Raw genomic sequence first — 23768 nt, 5'->3', positions numbered from 1 at the left:
CATAGGGAAGAAAGAGAGCTGTGATAGTTTGATCGTCACTCTAAAATATTATCCGTCTATTCTATACAAGGTCTTTGGGTGGCTATTACAATACAAAATGTTATCTTATATGTTGGTGGAGACATCTGCTGAAATCGAATGTAACTAGAAGCGTTTGAATTTGGAGGAAAGTCAGCGGCTAAATAGTTACCTTTCAGTTCAAGAGATGGCGCCACGTTATCGTAAAGCAGAAAAAAATCGTGATTCATATTCATGACTTTGTGCATCTTTTGTGCAATAAATTTTAGTTGTTATGTTGTTGTAACTGTAACGCAAATTATTTTTAAAATTATAAATAGCTTTTGCAATAAGGATCAAAAGCGAATCAGTTGCATGGTCAAAGATATTCCAGGGCGCTTCACTCCTTTTTTTACCGACTTCAAAAAAGGTGGAAGCTCTCAATTCTATCTTGTTTTTGGGTATAAATGATGACCCTTTTTATTACACCAAGGTACAATTACAACTTGCACTCATTACTATTTTCATCACAATAAAGAGAAGCAATATACCTAGTTACGCAACGTAATTCTATACAATATAATGTGATCAAAATATCAAGCAACAATTATTTTTATTATGCTATTGCCATTACATTGTATTTGGGAATAATTTTGTACCAACCCGAATAACGAGAATATAGGTAATTATCACGTTAAGTCTAAACAGCGCCATCTATATTATTTTTGGGGAACGTAGCCTGGAAAGTCTCTCATTACTAAACGGAGCTTGATTAAAAAAAAATAATGACAGTTACATTAAAAAAAAAAATGACACTCACCGAGGCCAAGCCAATCCATTCGCGACGAGGTAGCATACACCAGACACTACTCCAGCCAACAGCCCCAGGCTCACTCCTGTGGTCAGGAACGTATCAGGCATGCTGTCCTGCTCACACGCACCAGCACTTCAATTGGCTATCTCTTTCACACTTATAGCAGTTTGTAAATGGAAGATTTTGATTGTTTACAGTTTTGACTCGTTACTAGTCATGATGATCAGCTGTTTACAACAAGGGCTGGGTTTTGTTTACCAATATTTTGAGTTTGGGTGTGTTGTCGAACTTGTCGATGACTTCATTAAATTATGAATTATTTTGTATTACTGCGGCAAAATGTAGCTTAAGATTGGTGGCGATTTTATTTTAAGAAATATTTTTTAAACTTACAAAAGCCTGTCATTTTGTAACCTACTAAAAAATGATGGGTAATCGTCAGCTTATCCATGAAACCAACGCCATTTTTAGGCGGAATCTGTAAGGAAAACCCTTTTATAAGTGGTTACCAGTTATAGTGGGTAAGACATAGAATGTACAGTCACAAGCAATGTCATGTACGGTCACGAGCATTAATATGTATGCACTTTGGTACCATGTCACATTAACTTTTTTGACAAATTGAACTGTAAGTCTCACTAAATGTCAAATATGTTAGTGCGACAGAGTCCTAAAGTGGGTACATTATATTGCTCATGACTGTACCCACTTTAGTACCCTTGTCGCACTATCATATTTGAAATTTAATGAGACTTACGGTTTAATTTGTCAAAAAAGTTAATGTGACATGGTTTCAAAGTGTACCTACTCGTATACATATTAGTACCCGTGACCGTACATAAGTAATACAGTATACGTCCTATTTCGTACGAGGTCTGGATAAAAAATATTATAAAACTATAATATCTAAAACTTAATAAAGGCCGTGGTAGCCCTTGTAATAACGCTTGCCTCTCACTTTGACGTCGCAGGTTCGAATCCAGCACAGGTCTAGCAATGATTGTCGAATTTGTTTTCGAATTGTTTGGATCATCAATGATAATCACGTGCTCAGCGATGAAGGAAATTTCGTGAGGAAACCCACATTCCCGAGAAATGCATTTTCGGAGGTATGTGACCTACACATTGGGCTGGTTTTTCCTTCGCGGGTTGGAAGGTCAGACAGGCAGTCGCATCCGTAAAAAGCCGGACCTGACAAATCTTCAGGGTAGGTTAGCAGACCCTGCGAAAAACGGGATAATGCTAGAGGGACGATGATCTAAAACTTGATAATCTTCTTCTTCTTAATGTAATATCTAAAATCGGGCGCTGAGCAGAGTTACCTAACCCCCTCTGGGTTTTACTTTATACTAAATGGCTGTATAGCGCTAAGGAGTAAGGGAGAAGTACGCACGGAATGTCTATCTCGCTCGCACTCACGCAGTAAGGCGGCACACGGTAAGAATGAGATTTTTTATATGAAGTATCCGTTGATTTTACATAGTAACGTACTCGTAGTAAAACACAGTTGCCTCACTCCGGGTGAGAGCCTTCAGCGCTCCCCATTTGTCCGGCCAAGTAGTTAATGCCTTTTTTTGACGTGACTTATTGTAGATTTGGCGCAGATGGCATTAATTACTTGGCCGGACAAATGGGGAGCGCTGAAGGCTTTCACCCGGTACAACGTTATAGACAACAGGCCTGAGGGTGCCCAGTTGGGCGCGAACCTCGGCGCAGGGCGTTGTCTGAGAGAGGTAGTTAATGCCATCTGCGGCAAATCTACAAAAAAAAAGCAGTTGCCTCACCTCGTAATTAGCAAATATGGTACTTGACTGGGTCAAAGAATAAAATATATAAATCTAATTTAAAAATAGAACGATCAAAAATCAATTACATTTTACTTTACGCCTGATTTTCGAATTTTATTTATTATTTGTGTAATAATGAACACGACATTTGACCGCTTTCATTGATGACGTCACAGGACAGTATTTCCATAGAAACTCCAAAGAAAACTTTCGTTTTGACGCTTCGTAAAAAGTATCTCATTTGACTAGGTTGTCAAGTAGCCTATTGACCTAAGACCTGAGTATTCTAGACTAAGTAAATCTAAACTAGACTAGACCCGGGCATTCACATAGTCGTTAAGATAACGTTTGCAATGATACAATGGTGTTCCCAGAACATTGCAACGGTAGACAAACAATGCTTACAACTGGATAAGTCCCGCTGACACTTTTTAGGGTTCCGTAGCCTAATGTAAAAAACGGAAGCCTTATAGATTCGTCATGTCTGTCCCTCCGTCCGTCCGTCCGTATGTCACAGCCACTTTTCTCCGAAACTATAATACCTATACTGTTGAAACTTGATAAATATGTGTATTCTGTGAACCGCATTAAGATTTTTTAACGTGACTTATTGTAGATTTGCCGTAAATGGCATTAACTATTTGACCTATTCGAATCCCGGTGGGGACAAATCACAAAAATCACTTTGTGATCCCTAGTTTGCTTAGGACATTACAGGCTGATCACCCGATTGTCCAAAAGTAAGATGATCCGTGCTTCGGAAGGCACGTTAAGCCGTTGGACCCAGTTACTACAAACTGATGTAAGTACGTAGTAGTTACATGAATCATGTCAGGGGCCTATGGCGGCTCAATAATAACTTTTACTCCTGGGTTGATGAGGTTGGTAATCCTTAATGATAATTGACATGCATCTTTTATCTTTGTTTTTGGTTATAAATGATGACCCTTTTTATTACACCCAGGCACAATTACATCTTCCACCCATTATTATTCTGATCATTCCAGACTGCATGGGCGTGCACACTGTCAAACCCATATTTAACCAGAACGCACACCTCATCGGGGCCAGAGACATCATGCTGATGGCGACATCCGCTCTTACAGGGTAATTTTAACTTTATAACCAATGATCAAGATTGGTAGTGCCATTTGGGGTCAGTAGCCCTGAATGTTGTGGTTATTATGGATATGACGACGAAATTTTCGAGATTGTGTTACATTATAATATTGTCTTCTTCTTGTATTAAATAAAAGTAAAATGTTTGAGATATCATAAGTATAGACCTACAAGCAAAGTTTATTGATCCAAACAAATAGTAAAGACAACAATACATAAATAAAAGCATGATACAACATTATAGTGTGTCAGGATCGAAGCAAATGGAATTCTATAGTCTCTGCTTACCCCAGTGGGAAATAGGCGTGAGTTTATGTATGTATGTATGTACAACATTATAAACAAAAAAACAACACACATACATAACATATAAATTATTAAAATAATTCAAAATAAAGAGAAGCAATATAGGTAGCAACATAATTCTACGTAAGTATACATAATGTGATCCAAATATCAAGCAAGAATTATTTTTAATATTTTCTGCCATTACATTGTGTTTTGGAATAATTATGTACTCGAGTTGAGCTCGAGATGAAAACTTTTTTTTGTGGTCACCCATCCTATGACTGGTCTTTGCGAAAGTTGCTTAACTTCAACAATCGCAGACCGAGCGCGTTTATTCCTCCTCCGCCTCCGTACTTCGGAAGGCACGTCAAGCCGTTGGTCTCGGCTGCATTAGCAGTCGTTAATAACCATCAATTCGCACTGGGCCCGCGTGATGGTTTAAGGCCCGATCTCCCTAACCATAGGGAAGGCCCGTGCCCCAGCAGTGGGGACGTTAATGGGCTGATGATGATGATGTACTCGAGTAATCAGAAAATAGGTGATTATGACGTTAGCTGTACAATGCCATTTTCCTCCATCCATTGTTTTTGGTGAACGTAGCCTGGAAAGTCTCTCATTATAATTGACCAGTCCATAAACATCGTAGGTGTCACTTCACAAGTCCCAGGTTCGAGAAAGGCGTCACGTGTTCGTGTTAACATTTACACTTCTTGTCTTAACAGATTACGTGATCACTTTCGATTGTTTGCTAGCCATGTCATGTTCTAGAAACATTAATTATATTCTTCAGAGATGGAGGACAGGAGTCATAGGACGGCTTTGAAATAGACTACTCTGGGCACCATCGCACTCGTGTCAGACAGAGTATTACTGCCGAGCGGAAGGCAAGAGGGAAACCACTGCCCTATTTTTCCCTTAAAAATTGGCAAGGAGAATGCTACACCGACAAGAGTGTGGCTCTTAAATTAATAATGATGATGACGGCGTTATCTCATGTTCACAGAGTTCGCTTACCTAATCTGACAGGTCCAGTTTTTTACAGAAGCGACTGCTTGTCTGACCTCCCAACCCGCGAAGGGAAAACCAGGCCAATACAGGTAAGGTAACATACCTCCGGAATGCATTTCTCGGGAATGTGGGTTTCCTTCACAGTTGAGGAATACTACTTGAGCATAACAGTAATTGGAGTAGTAGTAGAATAGGTACATCCGTCGCAATATGAACTAAGTACCCACACCTAACCGAGCTTTCTGTTAGACCAACGTGATAGGTGGCGAAGTGTTGGCGAACTACTTGAGCCGCAAACTAATAGCTTATCAAACCTCTTGTAAGTCCAGAAATTCCTCAGTAAAAGAAATGATGCTGTCAGATTTCATTGTCATTTCTGTCACAGTAATATCATAACATCCATTATTCGAACTTTGTGTTTACAAAATAAAAATTGTACCTGAACCAATTTCTTTATACGAAACTAATTATTAATAGTTTGTTAATTGAAAGTTATAGGGTCGTTTATATAGTTTTCAGCTCTACGAAAGGTATCATTTCAATATTATTTTCTTGCCATTTCTTGTTTATCATTGTGATTATCAAGAGAACAGGGGGGTTAAAATGGCCACATCGAAGCAATTCATCTAAGAAAGCAATATTGCTATTTACTTTTATATGCTCAAATGTCAAGTTACAACATTGCTTTCTTAGTTTTTATTAAAGGTTATGGCCTGGAATCCTGCTTTCTTAGATGAATTGCCTAGATGAGGCCATTTTAACCCCCCAGAATACATTGTACTTAATCCTACATTCGTTACTCGACTGCTGCGAAGCAAAAAGGAGTGTTATGTGTTTGTCGACTATGTATGTATGTATGCACATATTTTCCTTCCTAACTTCTAAGTCACAAGAATTTTACTGGCGTAGATCTGAAATTCTTCCTATTATTGATGTTTAGGTGATAGCCGTGGTCGTATGCCAAGATTGGCAATTATAAAAAAAATATTCTTAATTTCACAAATTTTAGTTGCATGGTGGCCGAGACTTACCATAAAGTAATCCTAGGATACTTGTGGCGGGAATGTCTCGCAATTCCCAAGGGGTAGGTACAGTTTGTGAGTTAAGAAAAGTAATAACAAGTATGACTTCTATGAAGAAAACAATAATTAAGTAGGTATAATCTAAAGGTTTTCAAAATAAATAAAACTAAATATCTACTTTTGCCCATAGCACTATGAAAGTGTAAGTAAAAGGGTTAGGAAAATTATAGTTTCCTAATAGTTTGTTTGGGAGGAAGGGGAAGACCAAGAAGAGCTTACATGGAACAGATTAAAGAAAAGGTTAACGTCGTGTCTTAGGGAAGTCAAGGAATTGGCCTTTGATAGACTGGAATGGAAAATGCTACACCGACAAGAGCGTGGCTCTTAAATTGATGATGATGAATAGTTTGCCACGGCATCACGGCGTACGACCACGGCGATCACCTAAACATGACTATTCGGAAGAATTTCAGAGTAATACTTTCTTAATTAAAACACATAATAACGGGTTCTTACCGCGTTTAAATTGGGATATGAGACTCCCGATATTTCGACACTGTTGCAAGTGCCATGATCACGGGATGACTGTCATCCCGCGCGGTAAGAACCCGTTATTATGTGTTTTAATTACGATAATAACCGCGTAAACTTTTTTATTTATTTATTTATTTATTTATTAAAAACACTTACATCTACCATTACAGTTTATATAACCAATTCGATAGAGTAGGAACATATCTTGACATCACTTACTAATTTATTCGGTACCTAACTATTGTTTATAAATATTCATTTTATAACTTAACACATATAGCGTAACCTTTGTAAATTCACTCATAGAGCATGAAAACAAATCTATAATTTCTGCAACCTCATTTAACACATGCATGACTCGCGTGAGAGGGGTGTTATCCAGCAATTTGGTTCGTCCGCGAGGAACTGTGAACAACTGCGGCCTCCGCCGCCGTTCTGTGTATCCATCAGGTGCTGAAAAATTTATCTTTCCCAGCACTCCCGAGTTGAAACCTTTTCCCCTAAGTAATTTAAATATAGTCTGGGCTAAAGAGAAACCTCTTCGCACCTCCAATGTGTTGTATCCAACCATGCCGAGCACAAATAATGTTGGATACATCAGCGGGTACTGTGGATAAACCCCATGTAGTCTATAGTATAAATGCCGTGCGAATTTATTTTGGATGCGTTCTAACATGGTAATATACTTAGACTCATGGGGAGCCCACACCATCGCGTTGAACTCCAGGTGACTCCTGACCAATGCGTCATACAGAGCCTTAACCGCACTAATCCCTTTAAAGCCCTTTGTCTGCCTAAGAACGAATCCTAGGTTCCTATAAGCTTTTTTACTAATATTAAGTATGTGGTCACGAAATGCTAGTTGTTCATTCATAAGAACTCCAAGATCCCGCACCTGGGTAACACGCCGCAAGGGCGTCGCCTCCATGCGGTATTCGTGCAACACCCGCGAGTGAGCACGGCCGAAGGTAATAACTGTGCACTTCGAATCGTTAAAATACAACCTGTTTGCCTTACTCCACTCTACAACCCTGTCGATATCGCCCTGTAACCGTTCGCAATCTTGCTGATCCCTAATCTCATGAAGGAGTTTAAGGTCATCAGCAAACAACAAGCATGTGGCGTGTTTAACGACTTTAGGTAGATCGTTAATCATGATTATGAATTGAAGAGGGCCCAAATTGCTGCCCTGACTCACACCCGATCTCGTGAAGTAAGGCTCAGATTTACTCCCTGAAGTGGCCACGTATTGCTGCCTGTCCTGCATGTAGCTAGCAAAGAAGCACAGCAAATGCGGCGTGAAACCCATACGCGCGAGCTTGAACAGTAACACATCGTTATCCACAGTGTCGAACGCTTTTTTAAAATCAAAGTATACCACGTCCACCTGTAGACCTGCATCTACTTTCGGTACTACTTCCGCCATAAAGTTAAGTAAATTGGTAGTAGTACTTTTACCAGGTCGGAAGCCGTGCTGCGAGTCATCCAGAAAACCTTTTACTTGGTCGTATATCCGGCGTTGCAGTGCAGACTCAAACACCTTGGCCGGTGTGCACAGTACCGCTACCGGTCGGTAAGAACTTACATCTGACCCTGCCTTACCTTTAGGTACTGGCGTCACCCTGGTGAGCTTCCAGCGATTTGGAAAAGTGGTGGTTTTTAAACAGACGTTAAAAATAAACAATAAAGGCTCAGCAAGTAATTCCCGACAGTCCCTGAATAGGAACGCTGGTATCCCATCCGGCCCTGCTGATTGCTTAGGTTTTAATTTAGACAGAGCAATCCGTACATCCCTTAGCTCCAGATTAGGAATATGAACCCACTGCTGGGTTGCTTCACTCTCTAATCCCGCAGTCTGTACGTCAAGTTGAGCCCTGTTCCTACTATAAACCGATTCGAAATAATCAGCAAATTCAGCCGAATCAATCTTGTGCTTGTCAACTGTAGTTCTTTTTGCACTGATATAAGCCCAAAAAGACTTAGGGTCCTTTGTAAATTGAGTCTGTATGCGATCTCGATACGCTTGATGAGCCCGAGAAACCGCTTTCTTAATATTCGCCCTACATATTGAAAAAGCATGATAGTCCGATAAGGACTTAGTTTCTTTGTATATTTTATGCAGTTCATATTTATGTTTAATTTCCCGGATAATATCCGACGTATACCACTCAGGGTAGATGTGCCTCGGAATATTCTTTTGTTTTTTTCTAGGGACGCACTGATCCAAAATGCCTGTAAAAATCTCATAAAAATAATTTAATACTTCTTCTGCATCCGTCATAATGTACATCGGACTCCAATCTACACTCATCAATAAAGAATACAACACATGAAAATTAGCCTTATAAAAATTCCATTCGGGTCGATTGTGTTTATCATTATTATCAGTGACGGTATATTCACAAAGCGGCGGCGACGGCCGCAATGTAGTTCGGATTTGTACGTGTATTTCGAGCGGGGGATGTGCTTTGTCGATCGCCACTAGCGCCTCACCCGCCTCGGAGACCAGAACCTCCCCCTGCCCCGCACTCAGCACTAAATCCAGCTGACGGCCCAAGTTATTTGGTATATCATTACTCTGAGTAAATTCACAAAAGGTACATAAATATTCAAAGTAGTTTGTTACATTTACACAACAAGAATGCAAATTAAAATCACCTATGACAATTATTTCCCTATACTTACAACATAATTGTTCAATACATTTAAATAACAACATATATTCATCCTCACTACTGCCTGGCGGAATATAAACAATACAACACAGAAATAGAAACTTAGAACACGAATTGTACACGCACACCGAGACAAGTTCAAACACACGCGCATCAATGTCAGTACCCTTGATGGATGCAGTTCTCAGGTCGAACTGGTTTGTGGCCACGAGAAACGCGCCGCCCTGCTTGCGGCCATCCGTTCTATCACACCGAACTATTTGGTAACCTGGTGGTACGATTTCCGCGTCTTTTATAGACTCGTTGCAACCCGTCTCAGTGATGGCAAACAAATCGGCGTCTGATAACAATATATTGTTTCTAAATTCATCCAGTTTAGTCCGTAGCCCTCTAGCATTTTGGTAGTAGATCTTAATATTTTTAGATTGCCTTTTCGGTTTGTTGGGACGATTTTCGAAACCAAATCCAGTCGGCGAATTCTGTATTGAGAGGCCAAGCTTCCGGTTGACATATTTTCTCATACGATCCTTCCGAAATAGTTATCCGAAATGAGGCGTAATCTCTTTCTCTTTTGTGAATTATCTTTTTTATGCTGACTGTTACCTCAGGACAGATATTCTTAATATGGGCTAATAAGCTCTCCGTAGTTGTCTCCGGATGTAGACGCCATACATGAAGGTGTTTCTTACGTTCAGTCGCTTTTAGCGTACACAAAGTTGTATTTTGCCCTTTCCTCACACTTGAAATTCTATTTTCCTTTTTATTCTTCATAACTTTCCATTCATCTATTTCCTTCGCTTCCCTTTCAGTACTCATATTAGTTTCCAATATGATATCGTTCCTAGGCTGATCACCATTTTCAGTGCCATTAACGCTTAGCGCTGAAGACGACAACTTCGTGGCCCCACCACTGTTTTGTTTACCGGGCAGCGGCGGATTGCAGGTGAACTCCTTATCAATTTTCGCATTCAGCACTTGTGCGAATGTCGGAATGACTAGTGAAGCAGGATGAGCTGCGGGCTGAGAGACGCTCAATCGGTCATGCCGCCTTTCTAAGACCGGAGCCGTCTGATAGGCATCACTCTGGTTATCTGACAACATACAACCCCTCCCGGAATTCCCAGTGATAATTGAGGTTTCTGCTGTGGGCAAGATTTTACTGCGACCATCCCCACGACTGTCTATCTTCTTTTCCAACGACTCGATCCTATCATTCAACCTGCCAATGAGACCTCGCAATTCTGACATCGGCTCAGTTACTAGTCTCGAGATAATAGTTGGTAGGCATTCCTCAAAGGACTGTAATAGTTCCTCTCTCACCATTGTGCGCATGAGTTCAAGTGAAACTGTTCCATCAACATACTTGTTCTCTTCACTGCTTTCTCTCTTCTGCCTAGACTTTTCGCGCCTAAGTGTGACGTTATCAAAAGAATAGGTCATCGAGCAGCACGAATCAAATGGACGTACTGGCTGATCTATGTCGTTTGCTAGTTTGCTAGATTTCGACTTAAAACAATGTGTAATAATACTTTCTTGTTTTATACTTTTGAGAGCGTGATTTTTTTGTAGTCGACTTATTTAACTTTTTTTTTAAGTTGGTATACGTTGACAACTCAAGATGCAGCCTGCGATGTTCCAATGCCTTCTCGGAATGGAGTGCAACGACTTCACCATGATAGCTTCAGATCAGACTGCTGCAAAGAGCGTGTTTATATTGAAGAATGGTAAAGTATAAAATATAACATAACATAGGTTCACGACTATATCTCAATTAGGGTAGTAAGAGGTACATCTATTGCTAGATGAAATACCCACACCTCACCGAGCTTTCTGTTAGACCAACGTGATAAGTGAGCCGCACCGCTATCAAAAATGGTCGAGCCAACTGTGTTAGTGAAAACGTTGAGAGAATTAAAGTAGATTACTTACTAATTATATCTAATTGGAGAGAGCTATGCTCGGTATTTCGAATCAGAAATGAGGAGATCCGCAGGAGAGCTAAAGTCACCGACATAGCTCGGAGAATTGCAAAGCTGAAGTGGCAGTGGGCAGGACACATAGCGAGGAGAACCGATGGCCGCTGGGGCGGAAGGGTTCTAGAGTGGCGACCACGTGTCGGACGACGCTAAGTGGGTAGGCCCGCTACAAGGTGGACCGACGATCTGGTGTAGGTCGCGGGAAGCCGTTGGATGCGGGCAGCGCGGGACCGATCGTCGTGGAGATCCTTGGGGGAGGCCTATGCCCAGCAGTGGGCGTCGTACGGCTGATGATGATGACTAATTATATCTCCACCAACCCGGAGTGAAGCAGCGTGGTGGAGTATGGTCCATACCCCCTCCGGTTAAAACACATAACGGGTTCTTACCGCGTTTAAAGTAGGGATATGAGACTGCCGATATTTCGACACTGTTGCAAGTGCCATGATCACGGGATGACCCGGGGGTAAGAACCCGTTATTATGTGTTTTAATTATGATAATAACCTCCTCCGGTTGTTTGACAGGAGTCGTCTGCCCAGCGGTGGGACGTACATAGGCTTTTTATGTTATGTCATTTACTAATTATTAAAAGATTGACGATCCATAAGCCATGTCAGGGGCCTCTGGCAGCTTAATAATAACCCTGACACTAGGGTTGATGAATTTTGGTTATCCACCTCACAACCCACTCTAGAGACAAACCTTTTAAACAGCCTTAAAAGTCTGTAAAAGTTTATAGAAAAACCATAGAGATCTAACTAGACGTTCTATTAAAAAACCTTCGCACAGATAATCTTATCTTTCTCCTATAAATAGCTTGTTATAAAAACTAATAGCTTAAGCAATCATCATGGTGCAAGGCCACTAGATGTGGACGGCTTCTGCTCATTTGACCTACTGTTATGATGATTTCCATAATAGCACGATAGTATCCACCTCATCATTAAGAGTAATATTTGTCTTGGTATAAAAACGGTATTATAACTTTTACAGTTGTAATATGTTTTCAATGGACTTATAAAGAGATAAAGTGATTTTAAAATAAGATTGAACTGGAGGATCAAAACGGCTACATCGAAACAATTCATCTAAAAAAGTAATATTGCTATTTTGTGTGCATTGCGCACTTATTTTATTTATTTACTTATTTGTTTCTGCGCAATTAGTAGATATATTTTTGCGACATGTCATTTCTATATAAACAAAGATTTAAACTTTGTTTATATGATATTGAGTAAATCCTTATATTGAGTAAATGTTTAGGTACTATTAATAAGCATAAGACTGTTCCGACACCGAAGGTCGCGCGGCTTATGGAGCATATTATATAATTATGTGCCGAGGTTTTCCTTGCAGCTTCTTTTCCCCGACTATACAGGCTGTGAGAAGCTGCTGTAAAAACTGACGATTCAAAGTGTAACTACTAAATAAAGATGTTTCAATCTGATTATACTTCACTTACATACATATCTACATAAACTAACGCCTATTTCCCACCGAAGTAAGCACCTCCTACACGGATACATTCGATTATACCGTGCTGTTAATTTCACAAGGTTTGTGACGGTTCTGTTCCTGTGTTGACTGCGATAAAATCTTCAGGTTAGTAAACGAGACTGACTGAAGAGCTCGGTGGCGCAGCGGTAAACGCGCTCGGTCTGCGATTGTTGAAGTTAAGCAACTTTCGCAAAGGCCGGTCATAGGATTGGCGACCACAAAAAAAATAAAAAATATCTCGAGCTCCTCCGTGCTTCGGAAGGCACGTTAAGCCGTTGGTCCCGGCAGCATTAGCAGTCGTTAATAACCATCAATCCGCACTGGGCCCGCGTTATGGTTTAAGGCCCGATCTCCCTATCCATCCATAGGGAAGGCCCGCGCCCCAGCAGTGGGGACGTTAATGGGCTGATGATGATGAGTAAACGAGACTGTGAAAAGAAAACTGTGCGTCAAAAAAATGGGGTCTTCAACCAAAATATAAAGTTCAGAGCGTCATACCCAAAAGGAAAAAAACAGTAAGGTCACATCTGGATTCAAACCAGCGACTTAACACCAGTTATTTTCAGATGTGGATAAGCTGTTATCGCTCGCGGACCGTCTGATCATGGGAGTCAATGGTGACTACGGGGACATCCACCAGTTCGTGCACTTCGTCTCCAATAACCTGTCATTGTACAAGATAAAGAACGGCTATGAGCTGGACACAACAGCCGCCGTACACTTTGCCAGGAAAAACTTGGCTGATTCTTATAAGACTGGGGTGAGTAGACTCACGTTTCAGATTCAAAATTCAAATTCAAATCATTTATTGTGATACACAGGTACAGTGGGTAAATGTTACAAAGATAATAATAAGACCGCTGTGATCTACCGGTAGGCGTACAATTAAATTTGGTGAGACGAGAAGTTACTTACATACATAACATACGGTCACGAGCATTAATTATGTATACACTTTGTTACCATGTCACATTAACTTTTTTGACAAATTGAACTGTAAGTCTCACTAAATGTCAAATATGTTAGTGCGACAGAGTCCTAAAGTGGGTACATTATATTGCTCATGAGTGTACATGCATAAACAGCTTATATACGTTACTTACAGTATTTAATAAATTTTAATTTGTTTGACATGCTAGAAACAGTAAAATGTAGTATACGAAAGTGTAGTATAGTATATAAACGAAGTAGTATAGTATATATAGAAGTGTAGTATACGTTTTTGAGAGTTACAAGAAATTTTGAGAAGGCCCAAAGGCGTTACCGGAAAGTTTCAAAAATATCTGTCTTAGTACAATGTCCCGCATCCATGGTACTGGTACCTGTACCCTGGAGATACCTCTGACCAGCGATTTTGATGACCAATAAGCTAACTCGATAAAGACTTCAGATTCCCGAAGCTGACTATTATATATACGGAGTCAACAAGATCTCTTTTCAGCGGTTCTCGTTATCCATGTAAACCTCTTAAGACGCCGTACCCAATGTGTGCAAAAGCCGCGAATCGTGACGGGCTAAAGGCTCATCATTGAACCAAGGTCCAGATAGTACAGATTCCGATTGTAGAAGTTAGATAGGAGCATATTCCACTTGGCCAAACGTAGGATGCGCCTGAGCAAACGCAAGCGTCAGCTCAACTAATGCTGTCCAGTTAGCAAGTTACTCAGCTGATAAAATAAATGATGACGTTTCAGAACGGCAGGAAGAAGGAGCCAATGTTTAAAGTCACTCCTTATCTTTCAGTCACCGTTCCTCTTAAACATCCTTGTCGCGGGCTGGGACGAGAAGGAAGGTGGTCAGCTGTACCTGCTGGACCATATGGCCACCTGTCTGCGGATGCCCATAGCTGCCCATGGATTTGGGGGTCTCTTTGGGACCAGTATTCTGGAGTACTACCACAGACGAGGTAACGTCAGCATAATTTTGAGTAAGTGCGTCTCTCTCAAGAATGGAACCAAAAAGTCCAACTTGTTACAGCGGGGTCTTGTTGTGTAAGCATGACAACCGTGTTTCGCAAACTAGGTTTGTCAAACTATGTTTAAGTCCTACGTAATACGAGTAGAGGGCGAGCCTATTACCATTCTTCAGGACCCCGATACCGACCCCGCCGGCGTGGTCGACGATTTCCCACAATCAGCGCTTATCGCTATTTATATTTTTAAAAATATTTTTCCTCTCAGACGACGCCCTGAGCCGAGGTTCGCGCCCAACTGGGCACCCTCAGGTATGTTGTCTTAAACGTTGTACCGGGTGAGAGCCTTCCGCGCTCCCCATTTGTCCGGCCAAGTAGTTAATGCCATCTGCGGCAAATTTACAAAAAGTCAGGTTTAAAATAAACCTATTACCATTAGCCGGACACAAATTTTGCGTGTGTGATATCAATTAGTATTTTTGAAAATATAATACTATTATGATTTTATCATTAAGTATCTATTATTTATATTATTGTTATAGATATGACAGAAGCCCAAGCATACGAGGTGATGCAAATGTGCGTCAGGGAGATCCATCAGCGTTTGTTCCTAAACCTGCCCAACTTCCAGGTGAAGATGATTTCCAAAGATGGCATTAGCATTTTGCCTATGATCGATCCTGTCATGTCAGCTGCTTTCGCCAGATGATATTATCATCATTATTATTGGGATTTTTGTATGAATTTAGTTTACCTATTTTATGTTTTTATTTTATTTTTGCTACCTAATTTATATTTTATTACTTTACAATACTAATACTGTATACAGTGCTTATGGATTTTATTACATAATTTTATTTTAATTTTCATTTTTGTATTGTTAGAAGATAATTTTACACTTTGATAGCTTTTAAAGGCCAGTCTTCGCGAGTCGTTGGAGGACTTCGACCAACAGTGAATCGACTAACCAAATGATAAGTATAATTTATAAATATAAACCTTTAAAATTAAACAATTAATCAACCCTATTATCTTATCGACCTACTAGGGTGGATTCATTCTTTCAAATATCTCGTAATCCCCTCTGACGCCCCGAGCCGAGGTTCACGCCAAATTGGGCACCCTCAGCCAGGCCTGTTGTTTTAAATTGTATACCGGGTATTCGGCCAAGTAATTAATGCCATAATTATGCGGCAAATCTACAATAAGTCACGGTATAAAAGAAGTCGGTAAAAAGAGCAGCAGCTGTCAGTAAGTACTATTCAGAGGCGGAGGACAGGAGTCCTAGTACGGCTTTGAATTACACTACTCTGGGCGCCATCCCACTCGCGTCAGACAGAGTACTGCCGAAGGCAAGAGGGAAACCACTGCCCTATTTTTCCCTTAAAAAGTAGCATGGAGAAAGCAACACTGAGAACATCATGGCTCTTAAATTAGTGATTAAAAAAGAACCCAATACTTCATTAGGCACCTAAATAGCCTAAACGGGCTAAACGGCCTCTGTGGTCCAGTGGTTGAGCATGAGGAGGCCCCGGGTTCGATTCCCGTGGGGGCATATCACAAAAATCACTTTGTTGTCCTTAGTTTGGTTAGGACATTACAGGCTGATCACTTGATTGTCCGAAAGTAAGATGATCCGTGCTTCGGAAGGCACGTTAAGCCGTTGGTCCCGGTTACTATTTACTGATGTAAGTGAGTAATCGTTACATGAGCCATGTCTAGGGCCTTTGGCGGTTCAATTATAACTCTGACATCAGGGTTGATGAGGTTGGAATTCTACCTCACAACCCACACGATAAGAAGAAGATTCTTCTTCTTCTTCCAGTGCCTGTCCATTACACGTTGGCCGTCAGCTTTGAGAACTCTTCTCTGTCAGAAGCAAGACGAAACAGCTGTTCTACGGTTGTAACTCCGGTCCATTCGCGGATGTTCCGCAGCCACGACTTCTTCCTCCTCCCTCGACGTCTTCTCCCTTCAATTTTGCCCATCATAATTAATTGAAGCAGCTGGTATCTTTCATTCCGAAGAATATGCCCCAAATACGCTACTTTCCGTTTAAGAAGAAGATTAGGCACCTCTAATTTCACTGCATTTTCTATTTCATTCACGGGAAGGGAACTCGAAACTAGTTTGCGTTGCAATCAAACAAATACAAATACGGCTGCACTTGCCACTAGTGGACCCAGATATGTGAACCGGTTAGGATAACTAGCTACCGGAAACTTGGCCAAATCTTTCCCATACGAATAACTATGCGGCTTAGTTGGATAAAGTTGATTGGTAAACATAATGGATATTTGTAATGAACTTTCTATGCGACGGATTGACTTTTTCCGATCAAGTAATAAAGTGAATGCCATCCGAGGCCCATAAAAGAAGATTGTATTCTAACTTCTAACTCATACCAAAAAGGAAGGAAGAAAGAAACATTTATACAACCTATATCGTCCCACTACCGGTCACAGACCTCCCAGCAATCGACCGGAGGGGGTATGAATTCCACCACACTGTTCCACTACGGGTTAGTGGTGTTTTTACGGCTAATAGCCACGACTCATGGCTTAACGTGCCCTCCGAAGGAATCATCTTACTTTTTCGGACAATCAAGTTTCTAAGGGTGGTATTAATAAACTAATCTCAGCTTCGAGACTGCCCTCAAGATCATGTCAATGTGACAGTTCTTATATAAAAACAGAGACTTGAGCATGATCTTGAGGGCAGTCTCGGCTGAAATTAGTTAATTAATACCACCCTAAGTCTTTACCAAACAGAGGATAGTCTCACAAAGTTTTTCCTTTCTCACAAATTTCGATAATGTGTCTCTCATACATGAGGTTCTCATACAAAATGCGCGTTAGAGCCCTTCCATCTTCTTTCTCTTACTCCGTGGATGAAGCCAACTGACTAATCCCAATTCCTAATTTAAGATTACTAAATCTTTTAAGGGGCAATGTATACGTTTTTACAATAAGATTCCCATTGACATTCAGAATTTGCCTTTCAACTGTTTTAAGACAGTAGTTAAACAAAAACTTTACAAAAAAGGTTATTATAAAGTTAGTGATTATTTAGAAGATATGAATGCATAGGATTAACTGTCTGAGAACTGATATTAGGCAGCTAAATTACTCAGTTGTATAACAATATTTTATGTTTATTTTTATTTTATTTTTTTAGTTTTTTCTTGCCGCTTCTTTTCCCCGGCTATACAGGTTGTGAGAAGCTGCAGTAGTTTTACGCGGATGAGACGTTCGTTATGTAAAAATTGACGATTCAAAGTGTAACTATGTTACCTACTGAATAAAGATATTTTTGAATTTTGAATTTGAATTAATCTCTGCAAAAACAACATTTTGCAACAACTTACACATTACTTCGAAACAAAATATTCACATCAAAAATGCAATCCGTACAAATTAAAGCAACTTACAATTGAAACATACGTATTTGTTTTGACACTGTCGTTTTACCCAACCCACTACAATAATAAAGTGCTTAACGAAATCATGAGATTACAGACTCTTCCAGCTTTATCAGATGTGGCTCCACCGTGGGATTAGACCAGAGGTTACCATTCATGATTATTCACAATGGGTTTGGGAACGCGATGTGCTCATACATTCCTTTACATTGAATCTTGATTGCAGGATAATCGGGATTTAAAGGATATATCTTCTTCTATCGTGTGGGTTGTGAGGTGAATTACCAACCTCATCAACCCTGGTGTCAGGGTTATTATTGAGCCGCCAAAGGCATGACATGGCTCATGTAACGACTACTTACTTACATCAGGAGGGGACCCACGGCTTAACGTGCCTTCTGAAGCACGGATTATCTTACTTTTTGGACAATCAGGTGATCAACCTGTAATGTACTTACCAAACTAGGGATCACAAAGTGATTTTTGTGACATGCCCCCACCGGGATTCGACCCCCGGACCTCCGGATCGTGAGCCCAACGCTCAACAACTGGATCACGGAGGCCTTCAGTTACATAATTTCAGTAGAAACCTTAATATTCTGATAAGTATTATGTTACCTTGGTTACTTTAGCATGTAGGTAGGCAGGTACGGTCATGAGCATTAATATGTATACACTTTGAAACCATGTCACATTAACTTCTTTGTCAAATTGAACTGCAAGTCTCGCTATATGTCAAATATGATAGTGCGACAGAGTCATAAAGTGGGTACATGATATTGCTCATGACTGTACATAGTATCTACGTAGGTAAACAAACGTCAAGATGTCTTAACTGATGATAAGGAGGCCTGCACGACTTGTTATCACCACATCTGTTGTAAACGCCGCACACAAATATAATTATATGCCTATGAACACATATTATGATACATAATGTAAGGGACTCAATAATAACGGCCTCCGTGGTCCCGTGGTTGAGCGTTGGGCTCACGTTCCGGAGGTCCGGGGGTCGAATCCCGGTGGGGACATGTCACAAAAATCACTTTGTGATCCCTAGTTTGGTAAGGACATTACAGAGGATACATGCTTCGGAAGGCACGTTAAGTAGTTGGTTCCGGTTACTACTTACTATTGTAAGTAAGTAGTCGTTACATGAGTCATATAAGGAGCCTTTGGCGGCTCAATAGTAGAGGTTGGTTATCCACCTCACAACCCATACGACAGGGGAAGAAAGTGAGGGAAAGTAAACCGAGCCATAAATTCTTTTTCTACCAATCCTATTATCCCCTGTTGGGATGTAGGGCTCGAACAGTTCCACTCCTCGCGATCTTTTGCAGCCTCTGTAGCTTGCTCCCACGACAATATTGTCATATTAATAAACTAATCTCAGCTGAGACTGCCCTCAATGCTCAAGTCCCTGTTTTTATTGTTTTTGTTTTTTTTTGTAACCATGTATCAGTGTACTTGCCGTTGGTTGACCAAATAAATAAATGAGAAAACTGTCACATTGACATGATCTTGAGAGTAGTCTCAAAGCTGAAGTAAGTTTATTAATACCACCCTGAGAGTTTTTAATTCTCTGGCAAGCGAGCGTCGCCAGGTCTAAGAAAAGGCCAATTAACGCAAGTCCGATTCACGCACTGAGGGTTCCATACTAATTTCCACCTGAATTTTCCAGTACAAAACTATGCATAGAATTGAAAATCACTACATAGTATAAAACAAAGTCGCTTTTTCTGTCCCTATATCCCTATGCACGCTGAAATCTTTAAAATTACGCAACGGATTTTGATGCGGTTTTTTTTATTAGATAGAGTGATTCAAGAGGAAGGTTTTTATGTATAATGACAACCATTAAATAGTGGAGAAATACTGTTATTTTTGAGGATTTTAATGTGATGTCGTAAATAATTTAATTTTTCCTCAGCATTGCACCCGAGCGAAGCCGCCCCAGCTTCGGGTCGCTAGTAAAATAATAAAAAGAAAAAAACAAAATAAACATAAAATTCCACTTGATATTAACTCAAAATCATGAGCTGAATCATCTCCCTCAGTATTCGATACGGTGTCACTCATCATCATCATCATCAGCCCATTAACGTCCCTACTGCTGGGGCACGGGCCTTCCCTATGGATGGATAGGGAGATCGGGCCTTAAACCATCACGCGGGCCCAGTGCGGATTGATGGTTATTAACGACTGCTAATGCAGCCGGGACCAACGGCTTAGCGTGCCTTCCGAAGCACGGAGGAGCTCGAGATGAAAACTTTTGTTTTTGTGGTCACCCATCCTATGACCGGCCTTTGCGAAAGATACTTAACTTCAACAATCGCAGACCGAGTGCGTTTACCGCTGCGCCACCGAGCTCCTCACGGGGTCACTATCACCCTGTATTATGTTAATTAACTTCTATTTAGACAATTGATGGTATATTCATTATTAAATATAACGTTACCATTCTGAATTTCTTTTTACGTAAACCAACGTAAACGCATATAAATAGTAGAAAATCATATTTTCACCGTAATATTTGCAAGTGAATGTCTTTTGAGGGCGTCGCTTGGTCATTCGCAGCTCCACAATGCATCGTAAAATGGTAATAAAATGAAGACCTGACATAACACTGTACGTCAGACCTTGAATAATACACCATAACGTCGCCTTATTGTGAAAACTGCGCAATGTTTTATGAATAATCTAATTCGGAAGTTATTTTTGTTATTAAAACCTTGCAATAGATAAGCTACTTAAAAATACAAATGCTGCTTGTCTTCCCGGGCATGTCGTAAAAACCGACAGAAGGATTGTGTCCTCTAACATGATGGATTAATGTTATGGGCGATAGGCTGATCCCTTATCACCATAAGGTTCATCATATCCAGCTTACGACATCGTATCAGTGGCTGCAAGTTGTCTTTGATTACTTGTGGCTCTGCCCACCCCATTAGGGATTACGGGCGTGAGTTTATGTATGTATGTGTAAATATAAAAAAACATGAATTTTGCGACGGACAATTGCACTTGATATTAACTCAGAATCATGAGTTGAATCATGACCCTACCCTGAGTACCCTGAGTATTCGTTACGGTGTCACTAACACCCCGTATAATATCTAGGTTTCCTCTATCGTGTGGGTTATGAGGTCGTTGACCTACCTCATCAACCCTGGTGTCAAGGTTATTATTGAGCCGCCAAAGGCTTGCATCAGTAAGTAGTAACCGGGACCAAAGGCTTAAAGTGCGTTCCGAAGCATGGAACAAATTACTTTCGAACAATCGACAATCGAGTGATCAGCCTGTAATGTCCTAACCAAACCAGGGCTCACAACGTTATGTTCCCATCGAGACTCGAACCTGGGGCCTCCGAAACGAGAACCCATCGCTCAACTACTGAACCAAGGAGGCCGTTAAAAACTGGACTCAAGTTTTACCTGAATTGAAATTAATGGAAAGAATCAAGGTTTTGTTGAAGAATGTGGTTTTCAATAGAATAGAAATTGTTTATTATATTTTCCAGAAAGGCAGTTTTAACTTTTTATAACTATTTTGTGTCCCTGTTCTTCTATCGATGACTATTATTATGTGTTTATTTATAATTTTGATAGATAGTGTTAAAAGGTCGTAAGGCTTAATATTCGTTTAAAATTCAATCTCGTTTATTTAACTATTTCGTGTGGAAAACCGGACGTTACGATTTTAAATTAGTTCAATATTTTTATTTTGATTTTTTCAACGTTATTATTAATATTATTATATTATAAATGTTCTTTATTACCGACCAAAATGTCCAAAATAATTATGATTAAAATAGTCACATAAATATCTAAAATAAAATTCGAAATTATAATATTACTTAAATACATTTTTCCATCTCCAGTTTTTAATGATGCAGAAAGCTTGAATAATGATAATAGTGTTTGACAAGAATTATTATTCATTGTTATGACTTTATGAGAAAGTAAATGGCTATTGTGCAAATTACTCTGACATGACTGTATGGAAATTATATCGATCGTAGAAGCTTGTTGATGAGGCAAAAGTATGAAAAAATTCATGGTAATATTCTATTTTTTTATATTAGAATACTTAACTAAAGACTTAAGAGCCTTGGTAGTAGCGAGAAGTTTGCAGTAAATCCAAAGCCTCGTTTGGTTCGATCAATTTCAAAAGTAAATATTGAAACGAAAGTGTTTGTTTGAGACGAGTAAAACAAAACAGATCTGAGTAAACTGATCGTGAATATGGAATACGAGTAAGTAAGTATATTTGCTTAAACATTATTATTTTTACCAAAGAACATCTATCGATCTCTCTTTTGGTAGGTATTTTACTTTCTCTCTTAACATTAGACATATTAATTTCATTTTAATTCGACTTACCTAATTAGTAGACCATTGTTTTCAAATATTTATAGTAGGTAGACGTATGTGAATCTGTGTCGCGACTTTTTTGTTTAATTTAAAACTGGCATATTATTTCTTTTGTTTTTAATTTTGATTTCTTTTTCGAACGGGAACATTTTCCCGCCTTTTTGAAAGGCGGTGGCGGGAATTTTGTACGGTTGTGGTAATCTTATATGAAGAGTTGGAGAGTTAACATCGTTTATGAAAATATAATATTATTCAAGAGAATTGTTTAGTCAATAATCTAAATACGTGTAGCTCTGTATTATTTTTTATCCGAGACATGTTTGCAGAAATCTACCAAGGACCCTAGGTCAACACGTTGACATCGTAACGAAAACTTTGAGGGATAATTCAAGCCATGATTCTGAATTAATATCAAGTGGAATTTTCCGTTGCAAAAGTATGGAACTGAAAATAATTTAAAAAACACAAAAAAATCATGAATTTTCCGACAGGAATTCCACTTGATGTCAACTCAGAATCATGGTCTGAATCATATCCCTCAGTATTCGTTACGGTGTCACTAACACCCATACCTACTTGTATGGCTAGCTGTATGTACTTGTACGGGGTGTTAGTGTAAGTGACATAATAAAATACTGAGAAGGGTGATTCAACTAATTATTATGAGTTAATATCAAGTGGAATTTTCCATCGCAAAAGTATAGAATTGAAAATACTTAATTAAAAAAATATAAAAAATATCGTGAATTTTGCATGGTGTGAATCATCCCCCTTAGTATTCGTTACGATGTCACTATGACACTGTATACTTATGTATTATGTAACTTTTTTGTTGAGACAAATTATAAATACCAACTATAAGTAACAATAATCAGTTGTTTTGTGTATTGAATGCAAGCGTTGCGTAACGAATTAGAAACATTGGAAGTTACATACATACATAAACTCATGCCTATTTCCCACCGGGGTAAGCAGACTACGGAATTTCATTTACTTCGATCCTGACACTTCTCTTGCTTCCTCCACATTCATCAATCGTTTCATACAGGCACGCCGGTTCGGAGTAGATGAACTAAGGATATCTCCGACCATGAACCATTTCTAAGGATATCTCCAATTTGGTGAATGTAAGTTCAATTTGTTTGGTGTCGGAGTTATAAGTATTTCAAAATCAATTTGTGTGTTGATAACCATATGGTTTGGACACGCCACACCGGTTTGCCCACATGTGACATTAGCCTTCCGGCCAAGTAGTGAATGCCTTCTGCGGCAATCTAATATAAGAAAAATAACCAATCGTAGGATTTAACTTATTTATGAATTTTAATAAAGAAAAAGAGACA

At 39.6% G+C, this 23768-nt stretch overlaps 2 protein-coding genes across 8 annotated transcripts in view; one reads left to right on the top strand and one right to left on the bottom strand.

Annotated features, from left to right (window-relative positions):
- The window catches only part of LOC126373556 (uncharacterized), a 163123-nt gene that overhangs the window by 138585 nt on the left and 770 nt on the right, over positions 1–23768 (bottom strand). For all 7 annotated transcript variants that reach the window (XR_007567334.1, XM_050019793.1, XM_050019701.1 and 4 more), the window contains exon 2: positions 818–1038. Coding sequence is in view for 6 of the 7 variants with exons in the window: in XM_050019793.1 (XP_049875750.1) it covers positions 818–918 (101 nt within the window). In the remaining variant the exon portion in view is untranslated. The remainder of the gene's footprint in view (positions 1–817; positions 1039–23768) is intronic.
- LOC126375252 (proteasome subunit beta type-2-like) lies at positions 10863–15340 on the top strand. The gene is made up of 4 exons (XM_050022175.1): positions 10863–10968; positions 13286–13479; positions 14463–14625; positions 15174–15340. Exons 1-4 carry the CDS (start codon positions 10863–10865, stop codon positions 15338–15340), a joined length of 630 nt encoding a protein of 209 aa, XP_049878132.1.

This window comes from Pectinophora gossypiella, chromosome 2 (genome assembly GCF_024362695.1).
Source record: "Pectinophora gossypiella chromosome 2, ilPecGoss1.1, whole genome shotgun sequence".
NCBI lineage: Eukaryota > Metazoa > Arthropoda > Insecta > Lepidoptera > Gelechiidae > Pectinophora > Pectinophora gossypiella.
Note: the sequence above shows the minus strand (reverse complement) of the source record. Positions and strands in the feature narration are given on the sequence as shown.